General features: G+C 40.4%; 1 protein-coding gene across 1 annotated transcript in view; it reads left to right on the forward strand.

Moving 5' to 3' along the window:
• The first annotated feature begins 246 nt into the window (after positions 1 to 246).
• The window catches only part of LOC116782502 (coiled-coil domain-containing protein 169-like), a 30111-nt gene continuing 15235 nt past the window's right edge, over positions 247 to 15122 (forward strand). The window contains exons 1-4 of the mRNA XM_032679253.1: positions 247 to 764; positions 6744 to 6826; positions 7268 to 7378; positions 7469 to 7509. Coding sequence (XP_032535144.1) covers positions 247 to 764; positions 6744 to 6826; positions 7268 to 7378; positions 7469 to 7509 — 753 coding nt within the window. The remainder of the gene's footprint in view (positions 765 to 6743; positions 6827 to 7267; positions 7379 to 7468; positions 7510 to 15122) is intronic.

Genomic DNA, 15122 nt, shown 5'->3' on the forward strand with positions numbered 1-15122 from the left:
GTCTCAAGTTAGGGTCTGCCAAACCAGTTTGTGCACAACACAGATCACAATTACTGAGGGTGCTAAACACAGACTAGGCACGTAGTAAGACCGGGCTCCGCCACACTGTGCCTGACTTCACACGTGGGCCACAGCATTTATTTAAAACCGTGCTACTTTCCATCCAGAGTAAGTGTTTTTAAAACAACCGGCACACAACCATGTTTCCTCAAATTATGTAAAGTTCGGCACAACAGTTCGCCCTACATGGCCTCTGTAACTGGGCCAGAGATGTTTCGTGTTTTTCCCATCAATTTCTGGTGCTGCCTGAGCCACGTGCCGGGGGTTTCGCTGGTCAGAAGGCAGAGAAGCGCCGTCACACGCGGGGCCGTCCCGGCAGCGGCGGGCGAGCGAGCGGCGCTGCACACGCGGGCAGACGGGACGCGGCAGCGCACGCCGGGGCCGGAGCAGGTGACGATGACACCGGCTGCCGGTCGCTCCCGGCCCTGTCTCGCCCTGAGCAGAGGGAGAGCCACATGGGCTGCGGAGAAAGGAGTCCCCGAGCCGAGGGTCAGCACTGCCGCCCTCCCGCCCGCCTCTGGCCCCACCGCGCCGCTCCCTCAGGCTCCGCCGGGCGCTCGCAGCCGTCGCCCCGCGCAACGTCGGCCGACGCGGAGGCTGCGTGCGGGGCGGGCACCGGCGGCCGCAATGTGGGAAGGCGGCGAGCGGCAGGCGGCAAAGCCCGACCGCCTGGCGCTGGAGCTGGGGCGGGAGTGTCAGAAGAAGTGAGTGCGGGCGGGGGACGGGGCGAGGCCGTATCGCAGCGACCCCGGGAGCCCCTCCGCAGCACCGCCCGTGCGGGGCCGCCCGCCGCCTCCTTGCGGCAAAATGGCGGCCTCTGCCGCGGGCGGGTGCTCTGGGCGCTGCGGTGTGCGGGGAGCTGGCTGGGGGAGCGGGGGTCTGCCTGGCACGGCTGTGGTAGGACCGCGCCTACGGCTGGTGCGCAATAGGAAGGGCTGGCCCGAGGGCTGGGGGTGGGACAAGTAATCCTGGTATTACAGGATGAGTAATACCAGCCGAAAAGGAGAATAGGACCAGCTGCAGTTAACCGCAGCAGGCAGCTGAACGCTACACAGCCCCTCGCTCGCTCCCCTCCCAGTGGGATGGGGGATCGAATCGGAAGGGTAAAGGTGAGAAAATCTGTGGGTTGAGACAAAGGCAAAAGAAAAGATAAAAAGGAAACCCAAGAATAGTAAATTATTAGAAAACCCTGAGGTGCTCACCACTAGCAGGCTAATACCTTTTCCAAAGCAAGACAGCCCCACCACCCCAGTTTTTATTTCCAAAGATGACGTTACATGGTATAGGACATCCCTTGGGTCAGTTGGGATCAGCTGTGTCCCTTTCCAACTTCTTGTGTTCCCCCAGCCCATTTGCTTGTGGGCTGGTGTGAGAAGCAGAAAAGTGTAAACGCTGTTCAGCAGTAACTAAAACATCCCTGTGTTATCAACACTGTTTTCATCACAAATCCAAAACATAGTCCCATACCAGAGAATTAAATGGATCCAAGGCAAAAACAGTACACTGTGATTGGAAGCCATGTTGGAGGAAGAATAGAGGAGCCCTCCCATGGGTGCACGCCTTGTTGGCGGAAGATGAATAAAATGGACAATGCACTCTTTTTTCCATGGTTTTGAGTAAAACTGGAAAGCTGGATTTTCACCCCTCTCTGCTGTCAGTAAATAGCTCTGTAATTTACAGGGAAGGTACAGCATCTCTGTAGTGCAGTTTGCAGAGATGAGGACTTGTTACTGTTAGCAGTCAGTCCCCTTGCTTAAGCAGCAAATGTTTCAGTGCTGTGAGGATTGTTCATGCTCATGCCATGGCATTCTAGGTTGGTTTTCCCCCAGTTTGCTTAGGAAGTTATACATTTTTCCCCTATGTTAAACAGCATGATTGCCTTTTGAGTGTTAGTAAATTAAAACTTAGGAAATGTCAGAAGCTCCCATGCAGCCTTAATTCAGATCCTTGATATTTACATTTCCTTACTATTTTCAAACATTCTGTTCATACTGATTTTTCCCCTGAACAGTGTTTCTTTCAGTGTCTGAACTGCAGATCTCTTCAAACTAGTCCTGCAGTTGGGGACTTTATGAAAGGTTTATTCACAAATGGAAAGGGGGAAACCAATATTAACTAAGTCAGAATGGTTATGGGCACCTTCTCTGTTCAAAATGGCAAAAAAGGAGTTTGGACATACTTGCACCACTGCGTAAGCAAATTTCATTTCACTGAGTTCCCTGACTTAGTAGTGTGTCAGTGTAATATATCAGTTATTCTCTGCATGTACCAGTTCTTCTACCTGACACATGATCCTGATATTATTGGTGTTCAGGTAAGAAGTAGAATTGTATTGACTTTGTTTCACTGCCTGAATTTATATATTTTTTTTTTAATTAATGAAAACCTGGATTATTTATGTACCTTAAATTCTTGCTAATATCCCTGAGGATCTTCTGCAAGACTGTGCCCAAAGTTCAGGTCAAGTTGTGGTGACTTATTTACTGATGGAAGCAAAATATATATTTAATAAAATCCTTAACAGTGATGGCATGACAGTAAAAGGTGCTCCAGGTGGATTCTACAGCTGTTTCCTGTGTATTTCTCATGTGTACAAAGAGACAATACCATTATTGCCAATTTCACAGGAATTATTTATTCAACGTAATTGCCAATGACCAGGCTTGTTAGACCGGTGACATGTATAGTCCCTGAATACAGAAAGGCTTTTGGAAGGTGTGATTCATCTGACCTACTTTGCCTGGCTGTTCTAGCATGAGATGACTCACACCCTAGCAGGTGCCAGTTTTTTTCCCTTGGGTATAAAGCGAGCTGAGGATGAGTGGCTTGCAAATGGACGTCTGCATTCCTTCACAGCCATCTCACACTTGTTGTCTTTTTACTGGCTTATTTGATTATTGTGCCATTTAAGCAGTTTGCTAACAGCCCATCTACCACTCTCATTTAACAGTCAGGAGGAGATTTTTTTTCTTCACAGAATAAATTGAATCATCCATGTGTGTAAGGGATCTGTCTCTAAAGTACCTACTGATTCTCAATGATTGTGGATCTAGTGTGAAATCTTTCAAAATCTTTTCTGACTCTAGTGGAAGTCAGCTTAAATGTGACTCTGAATTGTTGTAATCAAGATTCAGTACACGTTTTGATTGGGAAATGTCATGACAAATGTTTCAGAGAGAGAGAGAAAAGGCACAAAATACTGCAGTATCCTTAACAGACAAAGAGGTTTTAAAGACATATATTTATGCATGGCAGCTACTTACTAATATTGATGGAATTGTGTGTTAATTCATCTTATGAGATTTCATTTTCTGTGGCTTTTCTTGCCAGGAAAGCTGCAGCATTTTCCCAGCACACTGCTGACTGCAAGTGTCACAAGTCCATAGCTTTCAATACTGTATGTGCTCTTCCATGTGGTGGCTCTGCACTGTGCAATATTGTTTCTGCTTTGTTCATAGCTTCTGAAGGCATCTATGCATTTTGTCTTCTACAGGACTCAATAAAGGTCTGCCATATTATTGAGCTGATGCTCTAGAACTGATGACTTGCCCTGAGCTTCTGCTGTAGTATTTCACTGGTTTCTCTCTCAACTATAGAAAATTGCTTCGGGCAGCCTTTTGCCTGATACATGTACCAGATATCCAGGTCTGGGTAGAAAAACGTGCAGGGAAATGGCTTTCATCCTAAGTGGCTGTCATTGTCAAGTAAAATAGCACCTGTACACTACCTTAAAAAGAAACTTAGCATTTTTTTCTCTTTTGTAGTTTCAATCAGAGCCTGCTTATCTGAACTGCACTTTCCTTCTCCTTTTCTCACAAGAGCTTTCTTGTTACACTTAGTATGCAAGGATGTTGTTAAGTTCCCCTGATGACTTAAATGTGAGCTTTCAGGATTTATGGCTTTCTGCTGTGATGACTGTAAATTGTCCATTGACATGAAAAAGATTTATAGGCCTTGAATATGTCTCATTATGTTTAACACTTAAGGTTGCAGGTAAAATCACAGCACAGTCCCTCTAAGTACAGATCAAGTCTCTGGGCAGGCAGGCAGCTGTACACAGCTGCATTAAATTCACACTAACAGATACATGGCATGACCCCTGCTTCCTATCACAATTAGAAATAACTCCAGAAATGCAAAATACTCTGATACATTAAAAAGCCGAAATATTTACTGAGTTGGTCAAAGTGGTGTATTTCTACATCCTTTGTCTACCAGAGAAGGGATTGTATTTTACTGCATATACATTGACTAAAATGGAAATATTGCACCCTGGATGCATTCTGAGTGCTATTGGAGTATTAAATGTTTAATAACAATTAGTTTTTTTAAATGGGTTTCTGTTGCCAAATGGAAATAAGACTTTCTGTCAGTGTAGCAATTACAGTGTGACACCTGACAATTTATCATTTCTGTAGATATATTCATCAGGACAAAATATAATTGTAATTTGGCTTGCAGTTTTGCTAATGGTGCAGAAAGAATAATAAAATCTAATGTGAGAAATATTGTATATAGTCTTGGAATTAACACAAATTAAAAACTGAAGACATTGGATTTAAAGAACTCTTTCTTCATGTGTTATCCCTCTGCATCCATCTGAGCACTTAGTTAAGATTTCTTTGAAAAGGAAAACAATTTCATTTTGGTACAGCTCAGCTCTGGTTACAGCTTTAAATGTTTCTAATTTTCAGCATTATTTCCTTCAAAAAATTTAATTTTAGCACTCACTGTCATCACGATTTCCTCTTTTCCAAACTCTGAGAGGTTGATAGAATATGCTTTGCAGAAACCTTATCTATTTGTGTCGGAATGATAGCAGCAATGTAGTAAGATTTTATCTTTCTTCTTCCTAGCCATCTGCCTCTTTTATTTGGAGTGAGAGCAAACAGGCAGCAGCAATCAAATTTCCTTTGGTTTTCCTGCATCTAAGCTTTTTGACTGATGTTTCAAGGCTGTCTTTGGCTGGGTTTCATCCAAAAGGACATCCTTTTTTGTCTCCAGCAGGTTACCAATGCTGTCATTATTTCTTTTCCTCTCTAATTTCATGTTGCTAAAGGCAAAAAGAGCAGTGGAGCAAGGAGGGCTCGGAAGACCCAGCTCTTCCTTGCCACATTCAAGATGTCTGTCTTACTGTTCTACAGGGTGTTTCTTTCACTGAAATCGTACTTGAATTACCTTAAATTACTCTTCTTTACATTTCTTTACTATTTCAGCTCTTCAGCCGTCCTTATTCCAAGCATAGCTCTTCACTTCCTTATGATTAGTTGATTTGTTTCCAGTTGAAATCTGTTGTTTCAAGCTATGAAAAAGTGTCATCTACTGAAGGTTGGTGCAAGGACTGCAAGAGGTGATACTATTTCTCGGTCATCATCTCTGTTATCAGAGCTCTGATTTCTCATAGGCTAGATAACTGTTTCTTGAAGAGCATTTCTCATGAACTATTAGGAAAATGAAGATCCATGTTGGCAATGGAAGCTCTGCTTTAAAAAAAACCACTCCTCCCATGAAAAAAATAGTAATTTTCTCTGTTGCATGTTTTAATGAACTAGGCTAGGGTTTCAAAAATGTCAATAGTCATATTGACATTTTAGAGCATTTTCAAAGGGCTTTATTTGCAGAGTTGTGTTCTCAGTTCTTTTGGACTATCTCAGTTTGGGCTCTGAAACACTGAGGCACCCAGGAACCATTGGTTGCTTTTTGAAATCTTGGTCTTTCAAATTTAACTTTAAAGAACAAAACCACAAATTGCTTTTGCATTTTGATGTGTTGTGTTTTGCTTGCACCCCTCCTGATGTGGTCTGAGATCTCACAGGCAGGAGCATTTCTCTATAGGCATCTCCTCAAAGAACCAGGCTGTTGGCATAAATATGGTCAACAACTTAGCAGTAATTTCCTCTTGACGTGATCAAGATCATATGATGCATTGTAACACACTAAACTCCCATCTTGCCACTTTGAAGAATAAGAGTCACCCAGCACATCTGATGCATCAAAGTCCTCTGCTACCTTCTGCTTCTGGTCATACCTTCTGAGATAGAAAGAGCCTGGTTTTCATAGTACCTTTCACTGCCTGGCCGACCCGTATACAGAATTAATCAATGAGCAAAAGTATTTTTTCCTTCAGTATTAAGGTACTGAAAAAAAATTGTGGTTTTAGCTACAGTGTATTTTTTAACACTCACTTTAATTACTGGCTTTCTTTTCTGATAGTCATAAAACATGGTTTGTTTTGATTGGTTTTGTTATGTGTGCAATTTAGAAAATGACTGTTAATCATTGAACAGTGAGTCAAAATGAAGTATTAATTCACAACTTCAAATAGCACATCTCTCAGGCATATTCTTGTTTTAAAAAACATGTTCATTTTCTTTTAGATGAAAAATTAAGGCCAATGTCTTATCTACATTTGTTTAATTGTGATGATCTGTTAGAAAATTATTCTATTTTAGGAAATGTCAATCTTGTGTTTTTATGGAAGCAGTCTTATTCACGAAGTAGAAATGCTTCTAAGGCACTGTAGTATCCATAGAGAAAAGAACATTTAATAATGGACAAGATAATGTAATTACATAGGAATGACCAATAGATACTTCTTCTGAAAATATATTTGATCTGTTTTTTCTAATTTCAGTAACAGGACTAATGCAATAGCCAATTATTGCCTCCTTTAAATACCACAGGCAGATGCTTGAAATCTCAATATTTGAACTGAGAAACACTGTAACAGAACTGGAAAAAAGACTTAACAGTATTGAAGATGAAGGTAAGTGAATTACAACAGAGTCTTGCTAATTGATTAGGAAATACAGAAAATTTATTCTTTTGGGAAGCCCTTACAGTATAGAGGTTCAAATTTTTATTTGGAAATTTAAGTTTTCCCTTTTCAAACATGACTGCGTTGTTTCAAATTGGAAATTAAGGAATGCTACATGCAGCCATGTTAGCTTTTTTTCTGTTAATTATTAATGAAACTATGAATAACATGAATAACATGAGTTGGTTAATATTCTGGCCACAGTAAGCCCAGTGAAAATTTTCCTTGATTTATATTTTCAGGCTCTTTTGTATGCAAAGATCCTTGTTTATGAGGATTACTAACTTTCTCAGTCTCCAGTTAGTTAAAAGGAACAGTTTTAAAAAATTCTTTTACTTAAAATGACATGAAATAATCTGGGAAATATAATAATTCTCTATTTTTTTTAAGGTAATGAATGGAAAACCAGATATGAGACACAAGTAGAATTGAACAAACAGCTGGAAAGGCAAATTAATATCCTTCGAGATAAGGTGGAGCTTATTCGTGGAAATCCAGCAGGTAGAAATGGATATTCATAACTTTTTCAATAGAATTATTGCTTATATATTGACATTTTGTCAACAGGTCACATTTTCTGCTTATTTGTAGATAAATTGTCCATTGTTCGCACATTTGATCGTATGCCTGTGGTGAGTACTGTGACATTTAGTTGGCTGAACAACAAATCACGGTGTAATTGAAAAACTTGTATAGTCTTTGTTTTTTCATGACAAAAAATAGCAGCAACCTGGTCTAGAAGCCAAAACAATCAGTCCTGCTTATGTTTGTATTTTTTCAGATGTGCAGTTGCTTATAAATTTATAAAATGTAGAATAAAATCCTTAAGTAGAAGGTGCATAAGACCTGAATGTTGGGTAGAATCATGTAGTGAAATTTTTAACTGAGTAAAGGGTTTATGATTGAATCTGCAGTAAGGCATGTGAGATGGAGTCGCTGGACTAAAAATAGTAGTTCTAAAAATAGATGGGAAAATGTTAAACCTTGGTCACAAAATCGTGGAATCATTTACTGTTTGACCACTCTCACAATAAAAAAATATTCTTAGTTGTGACCAAATGGAATTTTGCACGTTTCAGTTTGTGCCTACTGCCTCTTGTTCTCTCACTGGGCACCGCTGAGGAGAGCCTGGCTCCGTCTTCTTCATTCCTTCCCATCACATATTTATGCACCTTGATAGGGATCCCTAGGCCTTCTCTTCCCTGGGCCGAACTGTGGCAGCTCTCTCCTTATCTATCAGATGCTCCAATTCCTTAATCATCTTCATAGCTCCATACTGGACTTGTTCCAGAAAGTCTAGTCTTTCTCGTACTGAGGAGTCCAGAACCGGATCCAGCACTTCAGATATGTCTGACCAGTGCTAAGGAGAAGGGATGGATTACCTCCCTTGACCTGCTGGCAGAGTTCTTCCTAATGCACTCCAGATGGCCATTGGCCACCTTTGCAGAAAGAAGCATTGCTTTCTTGTGGTTTTCTTCATCAGGACCCCAAGGTGTTTCTCTCCCAAGCTACTTCCTAGGCAGTCAGCCCCAGCATATACTTCTGCCTAGGCTACTTCTCCCCCAGGCCAGGACTTTGCATTTCCCACTTTAGATGATTCCTCTCTGCCTATTTTTGCAGCCTGTTGCAGCCCCTCTAAACGGCAACATTATCCTCTCTTGTATCAGTCAGTACTCCCAATTTTGTATCAACTGTGATAACATAGATGAATAGTTGCAGTAACATTTTGCATAGTATAGTCACTGGAAAATTCCTCATTGTACAGTATCATTGCATCAATAAAGGAAATATCTGTTTTAATTTTTTTAAATTTTATTCCATATCACTCGTACTTCATGCCCTGTATTTCAAGAAAGCAATCTTGAGATGAAAACAGCAAAAAAAAACCAGCAAATATTTTGGCCATTTTGTTTTCTAAAGTGGAAAATGAAGTGCAAATCATTTTAGATTCAGAATGATTTTTTCCTTAATCTGCCATCTGCTGAAATCTTTGACGCCTTTTCTGCTTCTTACCCACTTTTAGAAATAGGGAAGGTAGATAAAGATGTGATAATGCCTTTTAACATAGGCAGGGATAATGAACATTATGATGCAGGGCTCTTAGGATTTTTATTCCTGTTGCTTATGCTTACCATCTGACTTTTTTTGTGCTTTGGATTCTGAAGATTAATGGGAGTTTACTGAGCCTAGAGGAGGCTGCATGCTCTATTAGTGGGAATCTATTGTAAGCAGGGTGTGAATAATTAACTGCTTTTTCTGATCTGGTCCATGGCTTTCAGACAGTAAACATTTTTGCCAGTTTTAGTGTTGTGCTAAGACCATGGTGTTTTCTGGGTAGGCAGGACATATTTTATTCTAAACAACCAATTAAAAGGAGAACAAAATCTTTCACATCTCACTTTTCTGTTTCACTGAATTGGTTTAAAAATACAACTGAGTTTGAAGAAGAGTCTTGAAGACAGAATATTGATCTAGAAAATTTACGGTTTCAGACAATGTTATTCCTGTCAGCCTGTAAAGCACAGATTGACGTGCATGCTTACAGTATCAGAAGTGTTTATTTCCGTCCAATTGCTAGTTCTCTCTTAACCAATCCAATTACACCTTGCCAAGCACTCCAGGAGACATTACCAGTGAGATAATCTCCTTTACTGGAAGCTGGGCTGCACCAGTCCAGTACATTTCTAATCCATACTAAATACGGCATTGCCTCCTCACCAGTTATAGTGAGTTATGGTTCGGAGAGGTTTGATTACTGTTCCCGTAAAGGAAAGAATACCAGCACAGCTGAAAGGTTCATACTTGCCAGGAGCCTAGAAGACAGGATGAAGAGTCCTAGGCTTACTTTATGAAGTCTGGGCAAGCCTGGAGCCTGCATGCCATGCCATGGCTTTTTCTTTTGCTGTTTCAAGTCCTTCCTTCAGTGTTCCAGCTGAATGTTAATACGTTCTCCGGTTTGCTAGCCGGAAAGGAAAGAAGAGTGCTTAAGGATTTAGTGAAATGTTTAATTTTTATCTTGTTCTGATTTTTGTTTGTTTTCTAGGTTCTTGCTTTTTGGTGTGTTTTTTCTGTTTTGTTTTGTTTTTTTTTTTACTGAAGCTATCAGAATAGTCAGTGTATATTTACAGATACTCTTGGGGAAGGTAGAGCTGCTTTTTCTTTTTTAATATATATTTTAGGAGGTAAAACATTGGTAAAAATACACAGAAAATTTTGTGGTGTTTAAGCATGTAGGTTTGTTAAAATCCTTTTTGTATTTTTGAGAGTTTTTCAGGGGACTAGGGGGAAATATTTAGCTTTTTCGCAGAAGGGAATAAAAGAGAGATCTGGTGAGTGAGTAGAAAAACAAAGAGTTTTCAGCTAGTCATCATTATACATTTGCTCAAAGTAAAAATGTAGAGGGTGGGTATATAAAACATAGTGTATATGTCTGTAAAAATCAAAAGTACACTCTGATATTTAGCTTTCAACTTGCAGTTGCATATGAATAGGAATATATTCCTATATGAAAATATATTTCCTATGTGTTGCATAGGAAAAAAAACCCCTTCACCAGAGAGGTTGTCAAGCACTGGAACAGACTGTCCAGGGAAGTGGTTGAGTCACCATCCCTACAGATGTGGCACTTGGGGACATGGTTTAGTGGTGGATTTGGCAGTACTGGATTAATGGTTGGACTTGATGATCTTAAAAGTTGATTCTGTGATTTTATGAAGCTCTGTGGAAAGATCACTAAGTGATTCTTTCAGCAAGATCATACAATTTCGTAATGTGGCAACCGTAGATAGTAGATTTTGTTTTGAGCAACATATTTAGAAAATTAAATATAATTTTCAAATATTTTTAACCTGTATTCCCAATGAATTTAGAATTATACAGTTAGATTTATTAGAAGAACCTCTAATAATTCTTAACTTACTAAACAATTTAATCTGTGTTTAAAAGAGGAGTTATCTCAAAGATACTAAAGAGATTTATCTCACTCAGCTAGTCATTTAAGGTCCTGCTATAGTGAATAGAAGGAGAAAAACACATCTGTACAGTAATTCAGCTCATTTAGAGATAGGTAGCATAAAATATTTTCTTGATATCAAGCACTTGAGGGAAAATAAATAAAAAAGATTGGTCATCAGGGACCCTGGTAGTTAGCAAGCTATAAAAACCTGAATGATAGAGTAGAATACAAATGCAAATTCTGGAGTGATGAACAAGGAGGCACAGGGGATTTTCTGTGTTGATAAATTGCAGCAATTGTTACAGATGGCTTGCACTATTTTTGATTTAGAATTAGAATTGTATTGATGAATGATTTCTTGCCATTGAAAACACCACTAAACCATTTAAATATACAGTTATCTTTCTGAAGTCCTTATACTGATGTGAGATAATCCTTTTTTTCTAATACAAAAAAATCATGTAAGTGTCACGTAGCAGTAAATGCAGAATCAATACCTTGAACACACAGTTTGTTACAGCCAGGGTTTAGACAATAATTTTTGTGTACTGAGGACAGATTAAAAATAACCTAAATGGTGAAAAGCACAAGGGAGTTTCAACAGTGAAAACTGTTTGGTCAGTAATTTCCTTTATGTCCCAATGAATAATACAAGTGTCATACAGTACTTCAGAAATAATTACAGAAGGAATGCCTTCTCTCTAAGGTATAACATGATGTGAATTTTACTTACTTCTTTTAAACATGCTGCTTTCATTTGTTTGCATTTTAATTATTTAATGCATTAAATGAGTTTTGGTAAAATACATGCTTTCTGCTTAGCATGATTTCTTATATAAGCAGAAAGAAAACTATTCCTTTCTCTCTCACCCTTTCTGCAAGAACAAAGATAATGGCTTTAGTATGCAAATACTGAAAAGCATACTGCAAAATCGGTTCAGAAGAGCACACTCCTGATAGCATTGCCTTAGCAACGCTCTAGTTAAGATTAGCCAAGGAACCAGGGTTTCTGGGATAAATCACCATTTTCCAGAATGTCCAGCACCACAGCTGAGAAAATTCTGACATTAAGGCTCAGATACTTGCCTTGCAAAGCTGTCTTTGTGGGAGCACAGTGACCGCAGAACTGAGACCCTCACAGAACCACCTCAGGGGTTTTGCTCTCAGTTTTAAACTGCAAGTAGAAGGTGGGGCAGTGTCACACTGGAGACGTATGTGATTGCAATATGACAGGAAGGGAATCTTAAGTTTGTGAAAACATGCGATGAAGACTTTGTATTTCAGTAGGTGTTGATAACTGCCTATAGGGAACATCAGCACTTTATAATTGCATAGCAAATGTTGACAATTCTAGAAGTAACTGTTAAATGAACCCTGTTGCTCATCCTGGATTAAGTCATCAGTAGCTGTATGAGAAGAAGAAATCTGGTATCCTAGCTTTTCTTGAAACTTGGAAGTGTTTTGGAGAAAGTTCTGTAGTCTAGTCTGATTGCCCTAAGCTGTATTCTGGCTTCCCCCAGATTTCCCCTTCCTACTCCTTTCATTTGGCCTCAAATAAATACTTCGAATTCCTCCAAGAGACCTTTTTGATTTGCATTTTTTCCTTTAATTGTCATATTGGCGTTAGTTGTTCCTCCTGGTGGCCTTGCACAAACCAGGAGACTGTGTTACTCAAATCACTCTGTGGTATGCCCAGAGGCAGAATACACTTCCTGTTTCAAAGAAAACAATCAAGGAAAAATCTTGGAGTCAAGTGACATTCTTATCTGCTTTTCTCAAGAATTCCTTAGCAATTGGTGGGGACTCTGGGATATCTTTCAGAGAAAATGTATAAGGAAGCAATCTCCAGCCCTTTTCAGGCCTACCAGGAGAGATAGCAAGTGAAACATTTCAGAGTCAGCAACTCCTTGTTCTGTCAGTTCTGAACTACAGCAGTGGAGTTGTCAGTTTTAACTTCCTCCTGCCCAAGTCAGCAGGTAACCTGTGTGAGCAAAGCTGTGGAGACCACTGACATAAGGATTTAGGGTATCAATATCCCACACTTACTACATTGTGTTAAAGTAGTTCCATTCTGGGTCTGGTTTGGAATCTAAAGATGATGCTGACCACAAGGGGGCACTTGGCATTTAGGCAAGTTGTAGTGGGGTTTCTGTGGCTGGGTTTTGATAGCTGGGGTTGAGGGCTAGAGGGGTGGCTTCTGTTAGAAGCTGCTAGAAGCTTCTCCTCTCTGGTGGACCCAATGCCAGCCAGCTCCAGGACAGGATTCCTGCTGCTGGCCAAGGTCAAGCCAATCTGGAGTAATAGTAATGCCTCTGTGATAACATATTTAAGAACAGAAAGGTATTGTGCAGAAAGAATTCCAGCCAGGAAAGAGTGGAGTGAGAACATGTGAACAACAATGCAGACACCAAAGTCAGTGCAGAAGGAGGGGCAGGAGGTGCTCCAGACACTGGAGCTGTGCCCCTGCAGCCCATGGAGGACCGTCGGGGTGCAGAGACCCACCTGCAGCCCATGGAGAAGCCCATGCTGAAGCAGGTGGATATCTGAAGGAGTTTGTGACCCCGTGGGAGGCCTGAGATGGAGCAGGGTCCTGCCGCTGACCTGCAACCCATGAAGACAGAAGCTCACGCTGGAGCAGGTTTTTCCTGGGTAGGACTTGTGGCCCCTGTGGGGGACCCTGTGGGGGATCCATGGTGAAGAAGCTCATTTGTGAAGGACTGCACCCCATGGAGAAGTGAACCACGGGTTGGGAAGAACTGCTGCCCGAGGGATGGACTCACACCAGAGAAGTCTGTGAAGGACTGTCTCCCGTGGGAGGGACCCCATGGGAGCAGGGGAAAGACTCTTCTCCCTGAGTAGCGGCAGAAACAGCAACTGATCAAAACCCCCATTCCCCGTTCCCCGCAGGGGGAACATGGAAGGAAGGAGGGGTGGAGGGAAGGTGTTTTTAAGATTATTTTACTTCTCACTCTTTTGCTCTGATCCTGTAAGTAATAAATTTAAGTACTATCCCCACCATTAGGCTGTTTTGCCCATGAAGGTAATCAGTAACTGACCTCTCCCAGCTGTTAACTCATGAATCCTTAGCTGTTTTGGTTTTTTTCCTCTGTCCAGTTGCAGAGGGAGAGTGAGAGAGTGGCTTTAGTGGGTACCTGGCATCCTGCCAGGGTCAAGTATGTGGAACCTTTCCTCACCTGTCCTAAAGCTCTTACAGGATCTAGTGTATATATGTCAAGTGCATGTTGGATGTCAAAATATCAATAATTCTTAGGCATAATTTTTTCAGTAATATATGACTAGTGAGTTTATTGATAACAATCTAAAATCAATTTCCATTTCGGTAAAACTAAAGATGTAGTATTTCTTTTTGCTCTTAATGAGTTTAAAATGATATGTTAAAAGATTTCAGCTAAATCGACCGATGAATGTCACCTCGTAGTGTTGGGGGGGAGTTTGTTTTCTAAACAAAACTTCATTTCATTTCAAATGTCAAGTAGAATGGATTGCGAAGGCTTCTTCTGCTGTTTTTTGTTCTATACAGCTGACAGGTATATTGCTTCTGTTCTAACTCATGGAGAAAATTTACAGAGGATTAGAGCTGAAGCAAATTGCCACAAGTATCAATAGTCTGCATGAGCTGGGCTCTGATGAAAGCAAGTTTGAGCTGCTTGATGATGTTAAGATTTGTCACCTTGTCTGCTGTGTAATTATTGTAAGAAATTGTCACCTCTTTTGCCACTGATAGCAGGGCAAGGAAAAATCCCGAAAGAGCAACTTATGTGGGTGGCCTTAAAATTCAACTTTCTTTCTGTATCTTTCTGTATAATTTCATTTTCTGGCAAGCATTAAGCCAAATATGTAACTTCAGTCAAGTAAAAAGGAAATTGTGTGAAAAAAAGAACTGGAGAATCAGTGTTCCCTTTGTGAAAGTCTGGGCTTGGTCACTGCTGGACACAAGATTAATGTACAATTGTTCCTAAAGTGAATCATGCTAAGCCTTGCAAAATTCTACTACATAAAGAAAGTATTCACTTAAAATCTCAATGTGTCTTTTAACTTACCAGCTTGCTCTGAGTGGACAATTTACTGAAAACTAAGGATCTTAAATTCAGGTTAAATGCCTTAGTCAGCTTATGTCTCCTTTTCAGGAACACATTGTCCAGCTGTTCAAGGCTTAGTAGAAAAACCTGTATTGAATCCATCTTAAAAAACCCCAAACATTTCAGTATTCAATTAAACTACTTCTAATAAGCTTTTTCAGAATTTATCTCACTGATTCCTTCTGAAGTT

This window comes from Chiroxiphia lanceolata, chromosome 2 (assembly GCF_009829145.1).
Source record: "Chiroxiphia lanceolata isolate bChiLan1 chromosome 2, bChiLan1.pri, whole genome shotgun sequence".
NCBI lineage: Eukaryota > Metazoa > Chordata > Aves > Passeriformes > Pipridae > Chiroxiphia > Chiroxiphia lanceolata.